The sequence below is a fragment of the Lepisosteus platostomus genome, chromosome 9 (assembly GCF_059453375.1).
Source record: "Lepisosteus platostomus isolate fLepPlt1 chromosome 9, fLepPlt1.hap1, whole genome shotgun sequence".
Taxonomy (NCBI): Eukaryota; Metazoa; Chordata; class Actinopteri; order Semionotiformes; family Lepisosteidae; genus Lepisosteus; species Lepisosteus platostomus.
In genome coordinates this window covers 41965202-41980785 of record NC_142619.1, presented here as the reverse complement: position 1 = coordinate 41980785, position 15584 = coordinate 41965202, and the positions used below count along the sequence as shown (strand labels likewise).

At 35.5% G+C, this 15584-nt stretch overlaps 1 protein-coding gene across 5 annotated transcripts in view; it reads right to left on the bottom strand.

The window, feature by feature from the left end:
- The window catches only part of celsr1a (cadherin EGF LAG seven-pass G-type receptor 1a), a 102485-nt gene that overhangs the window by 16851 nt on the left and 70050 nt on the right, over positions 1 to 15584 (bottom strand). For all 5 annotated transcript variants that reach the window (XM_088645056.1, XM_088645053.1, XM_088645055.1 and 2 more), the window contains 10 exons: positions 12102 to 12268; positions 11239 to 11424; positions 9760 to 9873; positions 9479 to 9653; positions 9094 to 9235; positions 8258 to 8378; positions 7445 to 7628; positions 6670 to 6771; positions 2460 to 2554; positions 1895 to 2104 (listed from right to left, as the gene is read on the bottom strand). In XM_088645056.1, coding sequence (XP_088501182.1) covers positions 1895 to 2104; positions 2460 to 2554; positions 6670 to 6771; positions 7445 to 7628; positions 8258 to 8378; positions 9094 to 9235; positions 9479 to 9653; positions 9760 to 9873; positions 11239 to 11424; positions 12102 to 12268 — 1496 coding nt within the window. The remainder of the gene's footprint in view (positions 1 to 1894; positions 2105 to 2459; positions 2555 to 6669; positions 6772 to 7444; positions 7629 to 8257; positions 8379 to 9093; positions 9236 to 9478; positions 9654 to 9759; positions 9874 to 11238; positions 11425 to 12101; positions 12269 to 15584) is intronic.

Below are 15584 nucleotides of genomic sequence, written 5' to 3'. Positions count from 1 at the left end.
TTACAGATAATCCTTTAAGCTTTTCTTTCTGCTGGGGAAAAATATTTCAGCAGAAAAGGCCTTCATACACACCGCAGTGAGTGACCCATGCAAAAGTTAGTATTGCTTAACTTGTATAAATTCTGTATAACTGTTGACTAAGAACTTGAGTACATATTATAGATCACTGTTATTATACAATACTTCTCAATAGAATAGATGGGATCCATAAAATAATTACTTGAGGTTCCATGTTTTCATCATTCTGCTTAATTTGTCAACCTAGATTATACTGACTTATAACAAACGGTAAGACAGCAACTAATGAAAGATGTAAGAGAAAAAAAAAGCTATAAATCCCTCTCTGAAATCACGGGGGTTTAGGAAGTTTATTTCACTCCAAAAATTGTTACAGTGAACTTGTTAGGCATGTGTTTTCATGAACAGCTCACCTAATTATGTAAGACGATAAAATCTTACTTTATTTACTTACATGTCAAAGGTAGTGTGGAACAAGATGCTGGGAAAATGTAATATCTTGCAATAAGAAATATTATTCAATGTTTTAAGAGCTGAAGCCATATTTAAAAATACTGAAATGATTAAGAACTCAGCAGAAGCAAAAAACAGAAGACACAGTGGTACCCCCAGGACTAGAGATGGGATCCACAGATTGAGATCGCACATTTTGCCCAAACAAAACTTTTTTCAAACAACTGCTGTTAGCTTCTGTTTTTTTTTACTACTAGAAATAGAAAAGTGTGCGCATGTTAATGCATGTGTGATATTGGGGAGCTTTTAGCTTATTTTGTTAGATATAGAAATACTGATGTTTCTTCCTCGCAAAGGTGCTACACAGAACGAGAGGAGTAGGAGCTGTCGTTCTCTGCAAAGGTGAAAGATGTTGGAGTGACCCAGAGTGATGAGTTTCAGATACTTATATGAGCTGTATTTGATTAGGTGTGTGAGTAGGTTACCAGAGATATGGAAAATATAATCCTTAAAACAGGTCATACCTTAATCAATTTTAAGAAAATAATCAGGACAAAGGACAAAAGGACAAAAATTACATAAGAATATGTGAGCCTGAACCAACAAAATTAAAAATAGTCATGATTCTGAATATCCAGAGGAAAATCTTTGTGGAAACATAAAATGTAAGATTTCCTCTATAAAGACTGAAATAAAGTTCAGTTAATGCTGCATAGAACAGTGTTTCTCAATTGTAGGCATGGAGAACCCTTGTGCCTGCTCTTTGCACCTGTTCAGCTGTGAATCTCCAGTACTGATTCATGAATTTTATTCAATCTACACGCGTTAAGCTACATGCTTGTTGAGACTTTTTGTTTACTTTTTTCTGTGCTCAGTCTTGAATCTACGAATTCAACCGTAACTTAATACCTGTCGCTCCTCAACGCACGCACCCTTATTTCTATGTAGCTTAAATAGATTGTCACTTTATGATAAACAGATGGGAATGTAAATATATCAGACAATCATAACATTTTCCTTCCATAGAGATCCTGTTGGTTACATATCAGGTAAGACGTGTCTGAGGGGAGATGGGAAACTCAGGAATCGATACAGAGTTGATACCAATTACAAATCACATTCTATATGTTGATCAAAATCCACATTTAAAAATATGCCTGCAAATAGAAAATTGAAATCAACTAGCCTGTGACTTGTGACTGGGAACTCGGCTGACCCCAGCACCAGGGGTGGGAAGCATTAATCGTGTTAACGATTTTGAAGAGATAATTATATCAGTATCAAACGTGAGACAAACCAGCAGATGTCACCATTATTCCTGTGAGTCTAGGTACAAACCACCCTACGACAGGCAAGAATGTAACACATGGGGTAACTGCCACAAAGACTTGAGTGAATGTGAAGAAACAATGGAGATGCCTACCTCATTGAATTCAGCATCTCTTGTTGCTGCCAGATCAAAGCCATGCTGTTTGCTTTCATACTGCAGGACTTGCACGATTAACTGGTAAGCAGTCTTCACATCATTTCCATAAAAACTACTTGTACTATTGGTGGCATTCTGCAGCATCCTTGCAATATTCTTTGACTTTTCACCATCCATTTTTGTGCCATTGTGATGCAACTCCTCATTCTGTTAAAATGAAAATTCAAAAACAGTCTAGAAAAAATGTATGCTTTTATTTAAACAAGTTCAGAGCTATAATCAGGCATCTGCACATATGTACCAAAGTTTACTAAGTTTGTTCTTGTTTATTGTGCAAAGTACAAATCTAGTTTAACCTAGAGCAGCACAAAAGGTGGAAACAGAATGGAAGGATATGATCTTTGAGAGCAATTATAATCATTCTGTCCCTTAACAGGCACTTTTAAGGCACCTTTGTAGTTGAAAGTTAGCATTTACAATAGACCAGAAGCAAAAGTAATGTGCAGCAGGGCAATGAAAAAACACAATCTGACAAATATCTTCAACTGTAGAAAACACCTACCAAGGTTTTGAGCTTTGAGAATGTGATGGTAGTACAATTGAAGAGTTCTGGGGGAAGCCAGCCTTTTTCCTCATTGCAATGGCGGATTGCAGTGCCTAAGGTTTGGAAAAAGATGAGAAGGGTTATAAAGAACCCATTGATCTTTATTAAAACTTGCTGTGAAGGGTAAAAACGTGGCCTGGGTGCCCTAAAGTGGTCCTGGTTCTGGCAGACCACTGTGTCAGCAGGGATTTATTCCAGCTGAGTTCTAAATCTCCAGTGATAACAGGTCAATTTAATTAATCTGTCTCTTGTTTATATGGTCACCTTGTTCCTATACTCATTCGTGAGTTTAAAAAATACATGACTTTAGCCATATTGGGTCCAACAACTTATTTATTCAGACTTTTTAGAAACCTCTCCTCAACTTCCTTAACCATTAAAGCTCTTATGATGTGATCAATGTATGATGAACAGACAAAAATGGGAATTAAAATCTATCATACATTCCCACAATGATCTTTTTCTGAAAGGCAGTTCCAAAACTGCCTGAGAAATCGGTACAGGGTTGATAACAATTATGAATCCTATTCAAACTTCAAAGAGCTAAAAGCACATTTATAAAAAATAAAATAGAAATCAATTTGCCTTTGATTAAGAAATCAAGCTGGAGCTTGAGCAGTTCTCAGTAAAACCCTCTGACCAGAGAGGGGAACCAATGTACTAAAGGGTTGATCACTGCCAAGTGAAGACATGCAGCTGCTTGAAAGTGAACTAACACTATGCAGGAACAGCTCGGAATAATCAAGTACAGAATGTGGGCTTCATGGTACATCTGTAGGACAAAACCAAATATTGCAGCCTGTAAAAGAAACTAGGTCCACAAACTCATGTCTGTAGTACCTTGCTTTGTATTTATGCCAGCATTAGACAATCTGAAACAAGATACTGATGCCCTGCCCATCTCTCAAAATGTGTATTCATACACAAAGAGCTATTTGGTTACATTGTGTACTGGTTTATAACATAGTCGTAGGTTTTTCTAGAGGTCGTGCCAGGTCTGCCCTACAATGCTGGGATCTGTCTGTATCATACTTCAGTAACCATTTTCATTACCATGCAACTGCAGTGATAATGGCTTTTAAAACAAAGCATTAATAATTGAACTTGAAGCCATGTTGGCAGATGGCCCCAACAGAAAACAATTTAGTTTCTGTCTATTACAAATTGACTTCAAATACGTTCTTCTTTCTCCGTAGCCGAAACATCTGTCAACAACACATTTGGATTCTAAAAGCACTGTCTCTTTGTCAGGGGCAAACTAATGACATTAAATTGATTACTGGGAGCCAATGTTGCTGCTGCCAGTTACATGGGTTTGATTCTTGTGTAGAAAAGAGACAAATATAGGTGGGTAGCTGCGTCAGCATGCGTAGTCTGCAAAGGAACAAGTAATAGGTTTATTCCATGCTGAAAAGAAAAGAGAGAAAACACAACGTTTTGACTGTGAAGCCTTCTTCAGGTCACGCCTGAAGGTCACACCTTAAGAAGGCTTCACAGCCGAAACGGTGTGTTGTCTCTCTCTTTTTTTCAGCATGGAAGAGACAAATGTATGTAAATATCTCATAATGGTATGAAGAAGAAAGTCAGAAAATTAATGTTAGGAGAGAAAAGAACCATAAAGAGCAAATATGTTTTCTTTATATCTGTAAAGAAAAACTGAAGGGATACACTGGCTTTCTGCATACTTTGAAATAGTATTTTCACATTAAGATAATGCATGTTGTTTATAATTTCTGAGGTTCAGGGTTTCCTGCAGTTTTACACAGGCCAGGCAGGCCACCTGGCCAAACAAATGCATGAAAACTAACAATGTATTCAACAATCCATACTGTAATACTGTTTCATAGCAATACACTGCAGGATTATGCATTGAGCCCAAATCACAATGTCTCATACCTTTGTCTGAAAATCTCACACATACATGGCAGACTAGTTTATATACATAAACTAGGCAGATATATTTAATATGTATTATAATTTATTTCTGTAAATTTCTAAAAATGTATTACTACATTTTATCCACTTACAAGACTATAAGAAATGAATTTTGCACCTTCAGTTTTGTTACGCGGCTCCTTGATAGTACACCACTGTTTGGTGCCACAGAGTGGAGATATTGGGAGTAAGTGACTTCCAGATTTCTAAATCCAGATTGGGAGCACCTTTAAGCAATATTAACCCTTAGCTGTATCAGGCTGTATAGTTTGAAATGAAATGAAAGAAATGAACTTTTCTGTCTTATAACTGGTTTATATGTAAGAAATAAAGTTCATAAAACATGCATTTGTATTTTAATTATCAGGATACATTTGATAATATTTTTACAATTTAAAAGTTCATAAAACTAAAAGAACAATGGGTAGAAACTGAGCTGTTTACTCTAGAAGGGCTGGGAGGATCAAAAAGAATCTTCTACTCTGGTTAAACATGATGAAGAATAAATATTTAACACAGAAAAGAATGTAAAAGGTTACAGGAGAGAGATGGGGAATTAATAGAGGGAAGAAGCACCAGGTGAGCAGACCTTGTTCTGGTCTTGGATTCCAGTACTAAAGAACTACTCAACTTTGTGAAACTCAGTTTTCTAAACATTTTTTGCTCTGTGCATTCTTTTAACTTTTAGCCAGTATATCTAGCTAATTGAGGGTGTAGCTTCTCAAAGCTAAAATTGATAAAAAAATATATTTGTGTTCAACTCTCATGCAAGAGAAACCTGTTGGATTTGCCAGGAAACTTTGCAGGCAACAGCTGGAAAACTAGAATATAAAAGAACCAGTGAATCTGCAAAACTAAAGGCAAGAAAAATCATGTTTAAAGAATGTTTTTTATTTTGCATTTTTTCATTGAAGAATTTTCCTATTTCTTTCTGCATTGGATATATTGCTAACGGCAGTTAAAGAAAGATAAGATAGATTGATGAATGATTTCAGATGTCTAAAAAAATTATAATTAACATTCATTTTTGATAATGACCTAAGACTTTGATGAATCCTATATTACCAAACTAACTTTTGCGCTCAAATAATGTCTTCTTCAGGAAAATATTGTTAAATTACAAAAATAAGATAGCTAGTGAGATTGCAAGCTAGTACAGTATCTACAGTAGGTGGGGGGGGGGGGGGGGGGGTGAGGAGGGAAGGAGAGGGCTAATGTTAATGTGTCACTTATGTCATCTGTGGGAGGTTACCACCTGGCCCAAGCTTTTTCATGCGGGAAACCCTGAGGTTCTTTTTAAAGATACTCATTTGCATTGTATGCATACTTTTAAAACAGCTTCAGGGTTTATATTCTATACATCAAATGAAACTTGACATGGAAATCATGTATATTGTGTGGAATGTTGTATTTTGAAAGTTGATTAATAGTTTTGGTGTCTTTTTGATTAATTGGTCATTCAGAACTGATTTGATGCATTTAAGCAATCCATACTGCATTAGTGAGTTGGCTGTGGAGAAGTAATGCGATTTCACTTGTTGAATGTCAAGCCTAGAGAAAAACACAAAAAAGAACCAATATGTTCTGCTTTTCAAGAGAACAATCTCAGTGTTGGAGGGTGAACTAAGTTAGCACACAGTTGGGATGTCACAGCCAGTTTTCTAACCTAGCAAGGCGTTACTGCCAAACAATCTGGGCCACAATCTTTGAGACCATGTGTCAAAACACCTCACGAAGATTGATCTGGAGATGAGAACATGATCAGGAACATGATAGTCAGGCTCTAAGAAAGGTATGGCACGAAATTCCACAAGATGGCATCTGCAACTTGGTGCAAAGCAGGATTTAAGATTTTACTGTTTTCCTGATGATAATGTTATGAATCTGTTACAGTTATAAGCTTCTTTTAGGCTCTGCACACCATGTACATACGATGAGACATTGCTGGAAAACACAATACAACTGCAGTCCACTTCCATATGAGTTATTCTATATTTTATTTTAAAATTATCCAAAGGAAGTATTTATTATGAAATGAAATTGACCCAATATGTCAGTGCCTTAGATTAAAATTTTATATTGAGAAAAATGTACTTTAAACATAATACAATTTGTACCAATTGAATCATGTTACAAGATTCAGGGTTGTGTGACGATAAAGTATACAGTACTTACATCTGTACATCTGTTACTTGGTAAAATGTTAGCAGCTGAAAAATTATTTTGTGCTCACCAATAGATCCTTTGGGACAGTTCATCGCAGCTGGCCTTCCAAACTTTGTTTTAGGCCACCAGATACCTGCTTCAAATGACTTGGGACAACCTTCATAAATCACTGTAATAGAAAAACATGGTCACATTCATTGTAGTACACAGTCTTTAGTCTCGCATTTTAAATGTTTCTGGCAAGCTAAGGAATGCTGAATTCTTTACTGCATGTTCCTAAACAGCAGGCCAACAAACACTACATCTGGTCATTCAATTTTGCTAAATAAAACAAGGAAAAGAAAAACAAGCTAATAGTCAAAGGACACAGGACAAAATATTAGAATTAGTTCTCTTAAGCTATTACAAATAATTTTCCATATAACATTAAAGCATTTATTTTCTAATTAATGAAACCCAAATATTTTATGTGGAAAGCTTTCAATAAATGAAGTTGGTTTCCCTGTTGTCTCTGCTATGCTGTTTATCAATGAGTCTCAAATATCCAAGATTTATCTGAGATCCTGAGATCTATGTACTTTTTTAATGCAGAACTTCTTGCCTGGTCACAAGGTTAACTACATACAACAATATGTCAGAAAAACATAATAGCTGTTAACCCTATTTAAATAGCCCAAGAGTTTTTGAAGCCCTAAGAAACTTGAAATATAACACCAGTTGTTCACCAAAGAAAAACAGTGTGTTCAGGGAAACACAAAAAGCTTCTGTTCCCCCTACTGCTCTCTTGTCTTTAAACTGTATCAGGACCATTGTCTGAACAAGACCACTTAGAATTGACATACCTTGGCATCCCTCAGATGTGACCTCAGCAAAGGGGTTGTCACAGCGATTGCACTGCCGGCCAATAACTCCAGACTTGCATGTGCACAGGCCTGTCTGGGTGTGACAGGTCCGTGTTTTAGATCCCAGGGAGAAACAGTCGCAAGGATAGCAGGTGTCACTGCCCTCTGGTCTGTAGTAATTATCCTGCAGATATCAACCAAGTTCAAACACGTCAAAAGCACAGCAGATCTTTCATTTATATTAAAACTAACCTGAAGAAAAAAAAGTCTGAAGTGTGTGTTGGTTTGCAAAATACTTCTATGCAGAAGCAAAGCATTTGTGAAAATTTGGATGTTTTTTATATTTCTAAGCTTTAAAGTCCTAAGGACTTCCAAACATGCTTTTCTGATAATAATCTCCTATCATAGATTTTTTGTAACTGTACGTTTTTTTAAAGGATGGGAAGCAGTCAGCCAGTTTCACTTATGTAATAGTCTTTCCTGTCTTTGATACTCGGTTTAAATTTAATTTAAATCATAAATATATAGGCTTCTTCCATTGACTTAAATTGGGCTTATTTTATTAGAGAATGCCTCGCTGACAAATAACATTCCTAAAACTGCATATTTGCCACTTTCTGTGAAAAAAAAATAGTGAACATACACATTTTTGTGCCTTTTTTGGACATGAGTCCAAATACCACATTGAAGTTAAAGCAAAAGACTGTGATAATTATATCACATAACTTCTGAAAGCCTGATGGTGCACCCCTGGGCAGACATACCAAACACTGCAAGCATCAGCAGCAGTGTCAAAATAAGGCTAATCCTTACCTTGCACCTGCACTCTCCAGTAGTTTTGTTACAGTCGGGATCAAATCCTTTATTAATGTCACAATTGCAAGGCCCACAGTTGGAGTTTCCCCACCAGCCTCGGGGACAAGGTTGATCAATCCTGAGAAAAGAAAAATATTTTTGTCATTCTGTACAGAACTGAAAGATAGAATATTAAATTGGCTCAGATTCACATTGCCTCTTTTTAGTTACAATTGCACAAATTCTAATCAAAACTGTCAGAAAGTCTGACAAGTCACCACTGTAAACAGAAAGATACAGCAAATAGTCATAGTTATGCAACGGAACTTGCATTTGCCTCAGATAAACAGATAATACACAAATCTTCTTCTTTTGACAGAAACATACATTCAAATATATATTGAATCTGGATATAAATGCCTACACCCAATGCTATACAGTACTGAAACAAGGAATATTAAATTGGCCTAAAACAAAATGGTAGAACTATCCAATAAAACCAACCATTTCCTCAGCTTGGCCAAAATAATAAAATTCCATTTCAAATTAAATCCAGCTCTGGAATCTTTCATGCAATAAAAGCTACCATAGCAAACGGGAACACATCTGCAGCAAATTATCAAGATGCAAGGCATTTGAGTTAATTAATGACAGACTCATTATAGTGGCACCATAAACCATTTACCTGTGGAAGATGAACAATTTATGGAATAATACATTAACAAATGTTTTTGTACTGTGTATATTTTGAAAGTTTTGTATTAATACCAAATGCCTTGCAAAATAATAATTTCAGAAAGAATGAGAGAGAAAAGGAGAGTGTTGAACAGACTTTAGAATAAGGGGAATCATACTTTTTTTCACAGTACTGTCCCTTGTAACTGTCCCCACACTCGCAGATATATCCATAGGAGGAACTCGGCTTGTGGACACAGGTAGAGACATGCTCACATGGGTTAAGCTGACATGCATCCACACAATGTTTGCCAAAGTAGCCTTGACATAGGTGGAAGAGAAAGAGAAATCGATTACTGTATGTCAATAATGTTTCCTGACAAAATAGCTAAACGCATCTTTTGTTACTGTATTGAATTTTTATATAAAAAATCTTGTAAAAACAAATATTCTGAGTTTGATGTATTGAAGGCAAAACTATCTTAAAATTATATAGATTTTTTAGCATTCTGGTAAAAAAATATGCAATACTGTTGTCTGTGGAGCAGATTTTGTTAAGAATACCTGGATCGCAAATACAGGAATAGGCATTCCATTCATCGCTGCAGGTGCTGTGTTCAGGGCAGATGTTGGAGTCACATGGATCTTCAATATCGCAGCCATCTTCCACACGAATCTTTAGGCCCTGGTTCATGTTCACATTGGCTATACTGGTAGAGGTTTCTCCCATTCTCACACCCTGTAAGGCATTTCAGAATGGGCCCATTAAAGAGGAAAGCCTCTCTTGGATAAATATGAACTGCAACAGTAATGAACATTAGGTGAAGAACCAGCATAGCACTCACCTGCATACAGCCAAGAAATCCTTGCTCAACTGACCCGTCTTTCCCCAAAAGTCCCCCTACAAACAGGCTTTTCACTTTCAGTCCCGGTACCTCATTCCCAATTTCCACACTTTTCTGTTGGAAAGAAGCATAATCAAATGTGAATTCAATGTGAAATTCCACCTTTTCCTTTCACCTCACCACGCAAACAACAGGATTTTCAAAAGCAGTTCTCTGTTCCACTTGTGAACCACATTCAGGCTTAGTAAATGATAACATTCAGAGAAACTGTATAATTTACTAAAAGAATGATAAACCTGTCTTGTTTCTGCTTGGTGTCAAGTTTTTTCCAAAATTACACAATTTGTTTTACACAGCGATACACTGCAGACCACACAGAAGGCAATATTTATTAAACCAGCAGACAAGCTGGAATTAATAAAGTGTAACACTTTCTACAGGCAACCTTACACATCCTTCTTCTTATAATATACACATTTACAAATGTAAAGACTTTCAGATCTCATAAATCTCTCCATAGACATAGACCCTGACCATCCTTGGAAATCCACATAAATCATAGGTATTTATAAATCCATTCAAACTGAAAATAAAATACACAGACATGTGAAAAATACCAGTAATAGGAATACATAATAAATGCAAATGAAAAGGGATATACCATTTTTGATCAACTATGACATTAATGCTAAGGGGAAAAAGAAAGTAAAAGTGTTCACCATTTTTGTAATATTTTAAATAGCATGTAAAACTAGAACTAAAAGTTATTCAACACCTTAAAGAGAAAATCTTTCCAAACTGAAACCTATAAACACAATGAAAGCCATAACAAATACATTAGATTTCATTAGCAATAAAATATCTCTACAACTTTGTAAAATGAAGACTAATTATGTTTGCACTCATAAAAAAAGTTTGACTTTTCTCAACTTTATTCCTACCTGGCTTGGCTGATTAATTTTTAAATATTTTAATATTTTTGAAGAAGTTATGGTTTATTTTAGTTATTAAAGGGAGATAACCCTTTTTGTAAATGAACAAAATACATTAGTTGTGACAAGAAGTAATGGTGCAATTAGCCACAGTGTCTTTTTGGACATAAGGCTAAGGATATCTAAAGATATTAGATATGCATATTACTATTTGTGTGTAACTCCTTTTGACAAAAGCACTGATCGCCACTTCAGTTTAATTGGCCTTAATGTCATTAAATCCCCATGCCGTATTGTTTTTTTACCCATCATCAGACAAAGGAAACAACAATTGCTTAGGTTTGCATTCAGTCCTCTTGTTTGCCTGAAAACACCTAACTGATTCTGTCTCTTCAAGAAGGTCAGCCTTCCCTGATATCTCCACTTTTTCATTTTATATGCACTGAGAATCCTTACATGCCTGTTACATGCTTTTTTATCCAGCTCAACTAAGGGAGTATCAATAAAGGAAAACAAAATTCTGTAATTTTGGAACCTGTATGTTTACCTGAAACATTCCGTAGTCAAGAGAAACTACTGCCATGTATTTGGTATCTTTGCCATCTTTAGTGCTTTTTATCTCAATCAGCAAATGGTGCCACTCTCCATCATTCACTCTGGCCTCTGTGAACTTCAAAATGGCGACCAGACTGACCCCGTGGTACACTTCAAACTGCACGTGCTTGTTACTTACCTGAAAAGAAAACATTGCAGTTACAAATAATTTTTCCATTTATCACACCAGCTTCGTAACACACAACAAAACAAACCATGTACATACATTTGAAGAAACATACTAAATATTATTATTATTATTAATTACTTACACTTATATAGTGCTTTTTCTGCACACTCCACTCAAAGTGCTTTACAGGTAATGGGGACTCCCCTCCACCACCAATGTGTAGCATCCACCTGGATGATTCGATGGCAGCCATTGTGCGCCAGAATGTTCACCACACATCGGGGATGTGTGGGGAGGAGAGCAGAGCAATGAAGCCAATTCATAGATGGGGATTATTAGGAGGCCATGATTGGTGAGGGCCAATGGGAAATCTGCAGCAACCTTAGTTTTTCCCAGGAGGTCTCCCATCCAGGTACTGACTAGGCTCACTCCTGCTTAGCTTCAGTGGGTTGTCAGTTGTGAGTTGCAGAGTGATATGGCTGCTGGCTACAAATATGAAAAGACCACCCACAAGCAGGGCCCTGAATTTTTTATACCCATGTCACCGTTGAAGGATGGTATGTTATTTAAATTTCTATCTACCTCTAGATTGTTACTATGTATATTTGATGTACATAGCTCTGAAAACATGTAAAGAATGTTATCCCAGATGAACAGATCATTTGTTCTAGGAATATATCACTCACTAGTATGTTGATCTTGGAAGACAGTCCAGCATTTGTCTGCATTAACATCCCACTGCTCTGCCGGGTTCTGAACATCAATCCTATGTACCAGGGAATTGCAATGGTGATGTCTGGCTCACTCCACGACACCATACTGTGGCCTTCAAAGTACTGAGGAGAAGGCATTGCTGGAAACAACATGGAATGTGGGCATGTCAGTTCATAGTGCATTGGGCCTTCCTTTCCAGCAGTTTATAGCAGCAGTTGTAATTTTGAACTATACAAAATGTTTTATTTTAAACACAGTTGTTTCTATCGAAGTGATTTTACAAGAAGGCTAAGTGTAAACACTATACATTTTAGTATCATTAACAGTATCATACATTTTGGTATTATTTGCTAGACCTCTATCTTACCACATTGGCATCTTTGAAATTGTATTAAGGTGAGTAGTCTCACACTGTCAAAACAAACAGGATGCAATAGAAATATGACAATTGTAAAGTTCAATTAGTGAAGCCTTTTCTGATAGACTTAGTCTGTCTCTTATCTAAAATACATGGAAACAAGGTGCCATCATCAATCCTTTAAGGTATCTAGCATAGCACATACAAATGGCTTTAACAAACATCATAGCATAAATAACACAGTACATAATAAAATAAATAATAGAACTCACAATTGTTGATGTTAATGGCCAACTGTAGAAAGATGTTTTTACGTTTTCTGAATGGGTAGGATGAAACCTAATTGTTTTATATGGCTGCCTGCAGCCATAAAATGTAAAATATTTGGACCATAATACATCTTTCAATTGATCGAATACAATAATTTAAATAAACAGTAATTAATATTTTGACATTAACGAAGGTCGGGAAAAAAAATGCTTGTCTTTAATATTAATACATTTAAAAGTCCCTAAACAAGGAGATTTACCTTACTAATTCAAGCAGTATACAGTAGGTACAATGATTAATCAACATTTTCTAAACTGTTTTAATAGTGGTAATTATGTGAAACCTTTGTATAAGGTCAAATGCAACACATGTATTTAGTGAACCACCTTCAAAATAATTCTAGGACCAAAAGTATCAATGCACCGGATTCTGGATGTCAGAATCTTGCTTTCATGAAAGTGTCCTATAAGCTTTTGTATTCTCCTGTCTAAGTTTGCTCCCAATGAAATTTTACAAGGGTCAGAAGACACTGCACATTAATGGTAATGTGCTAATAGAAGTAAATCTAGTTATTTTCAGTGACATTAGTGATGAAATCAGAAATCATGCACTCTGCATTTGAGAAAAATTATAATTGAGGTGTGATCTAATACAAGCATATACAGACAGGAAAATAAGAGAGACGTGCATATATGTTCTTTAATTTATCACTTTAGAAAGGAAACATTCCATTCACAACAGTCATCTATGAGACTGGAAAAAGATACTCTCGTATTTCTTTTAAAAGTCAAACAATTGTCTTCAAGAACAACCAGGACAAGTAAGATTTCTGTAACATAGCATTTGATATGTTTTTTGTATCAGATCTTGTTTGATATTTCATCCGTACTTTAATGAGTGCTACAGTAAGTCAGGTTTCATATTGGATTAATTTAAACTTCAATGAAGACATTTGATTTTCTTTATTCTTATTATCTCTGCATAGTAGATTCCTGTAAATATATTTTAACATATACTAAACAAACATGAACTGAAAGGGCAATAAAAGCATTTAACCATTACAGTAACCCTTTCTGAGCTTTAGTTTTAGTTTACACCCCTGATTACAAAAAAAAAGGCAATAACTTCAAAAACCTTTCATTAAAAATGTTCAATGTATTCATTTTTCAGTCACCATAGAAACAAATAAATGATGTGAGAGATCTGAAGGTAAGGGATTGCAAAACATAAAGTTATTAAACCAGAACCACAAACTGACAACCTGTAAAATTTCAGTCCTGCTTCCTACCTCAGCCCCTTCTGAGGGCAGAGTGCATAATAAAGCCCACCTTCCCTAACCCTTATTCATAAAACACCGATATGGACTGAACATTTAAACTCATTACATTCTCGTGCCCTTCAATGGACTATTTAGAATTTCTAAATCTGTAGATATGTCTTTCCTTTTATTGAAGGAAGGTTTAGGAGATACTTTGAAAATACATTGGCATCCCATGTGAAAATAAAGTCCTGTGAAAGTAAAGTCCTGATTAACACAGGATTAAGACAACCTGGATTATATTTTTTTATGTAGAAAGTCAGAATATTTTTGAAGCTTCTCTTGTGGTTTTTGCCATTTGTAAAGCATAATTTTCACTGTTGCTAATGCTTAACCACTGCACACAAAATATTTAGGCATTTATGCTCACCATTCAAGAATGTGTTAAAGACTAAATTACTCTATAAAGTATCTCACATTTACCAATATGGTTTTAAGGCAGCAAAATGATACTATAATTACATCAAAGAGCTGTCATTTATAGTACATAGTTTGTGAAGTTTTCCACAAAATAAGTCCAAAACACTACTACATATAGGATAATTTTCTAAAAATGTAAAGTTCCCACAACTCTTGTTTCTAGACATACAGGTATTTACAATCACTTTAAAGTACAGCACTATGTAACCACATCTTCTTTAAATCTCAATTGTGTGACAACCAACACACATGAGGAGTGTTCAGGTTTTTTTTTTAATGGATGAACCAGAATGCTAAACAATACAAAAAAATTAAATATAATTGTCCTTGATTCATACCCAAACAATACAGTATTGTTCTAGTCAACAACAATATTGACAAGAGCCAATCACAAATCTACACATAATTGTATTGTTACTAGATAAATAATGTATGGAAGTTAATTACATGATAAATTAATAATGAGGAAAGGAAAAAAAATCAAGCCTTTTCACGTCAAACTGCAAAAGCTCCAAACACAACTCCGACTATAGTGCTGCTAAGCATTTCTGATGAGTCGTTTTTCAAATGACAATACATCATTAGTTATTAACAGGAAGGAGTCAAAAACCACTTTCAACAAACACAAAAACAATCCTAGCAGACATCTTTCTCTCCAATGCAATGCAGAGTAAATGAACCATGAAACTGAAACACCTGTTACCCTTCTAAGATTCACTCAAAGGCTTGCAATGCAGCACAAAGACAATTACGTGTGTTAACACAGGACATAACTCTTTAACATGTATTCAGCAGTATACATCACTAAAACTGAAAACATGAGGGCAGGAGCCCTGCAGTTCCCTCATATTTCCAAAGCTGTTTGATGAAAAGATAGTATCCTAGCAGATATTAGTGATTATGTAAAAAGACATGACAGTGCCGGGTTCAAAATATCACTTCTGGTTTATAGCTCTTCAATGGCCCTTCATGAGCTGCAATCTATTACTCCATTATTCTACAAATAACGTAGAAAGGAAACACACCTGAAAAATTACTTAATTCTAAAGTCTATTCAAGCAATTTAACATAGAAGTTAAAAACATCCAG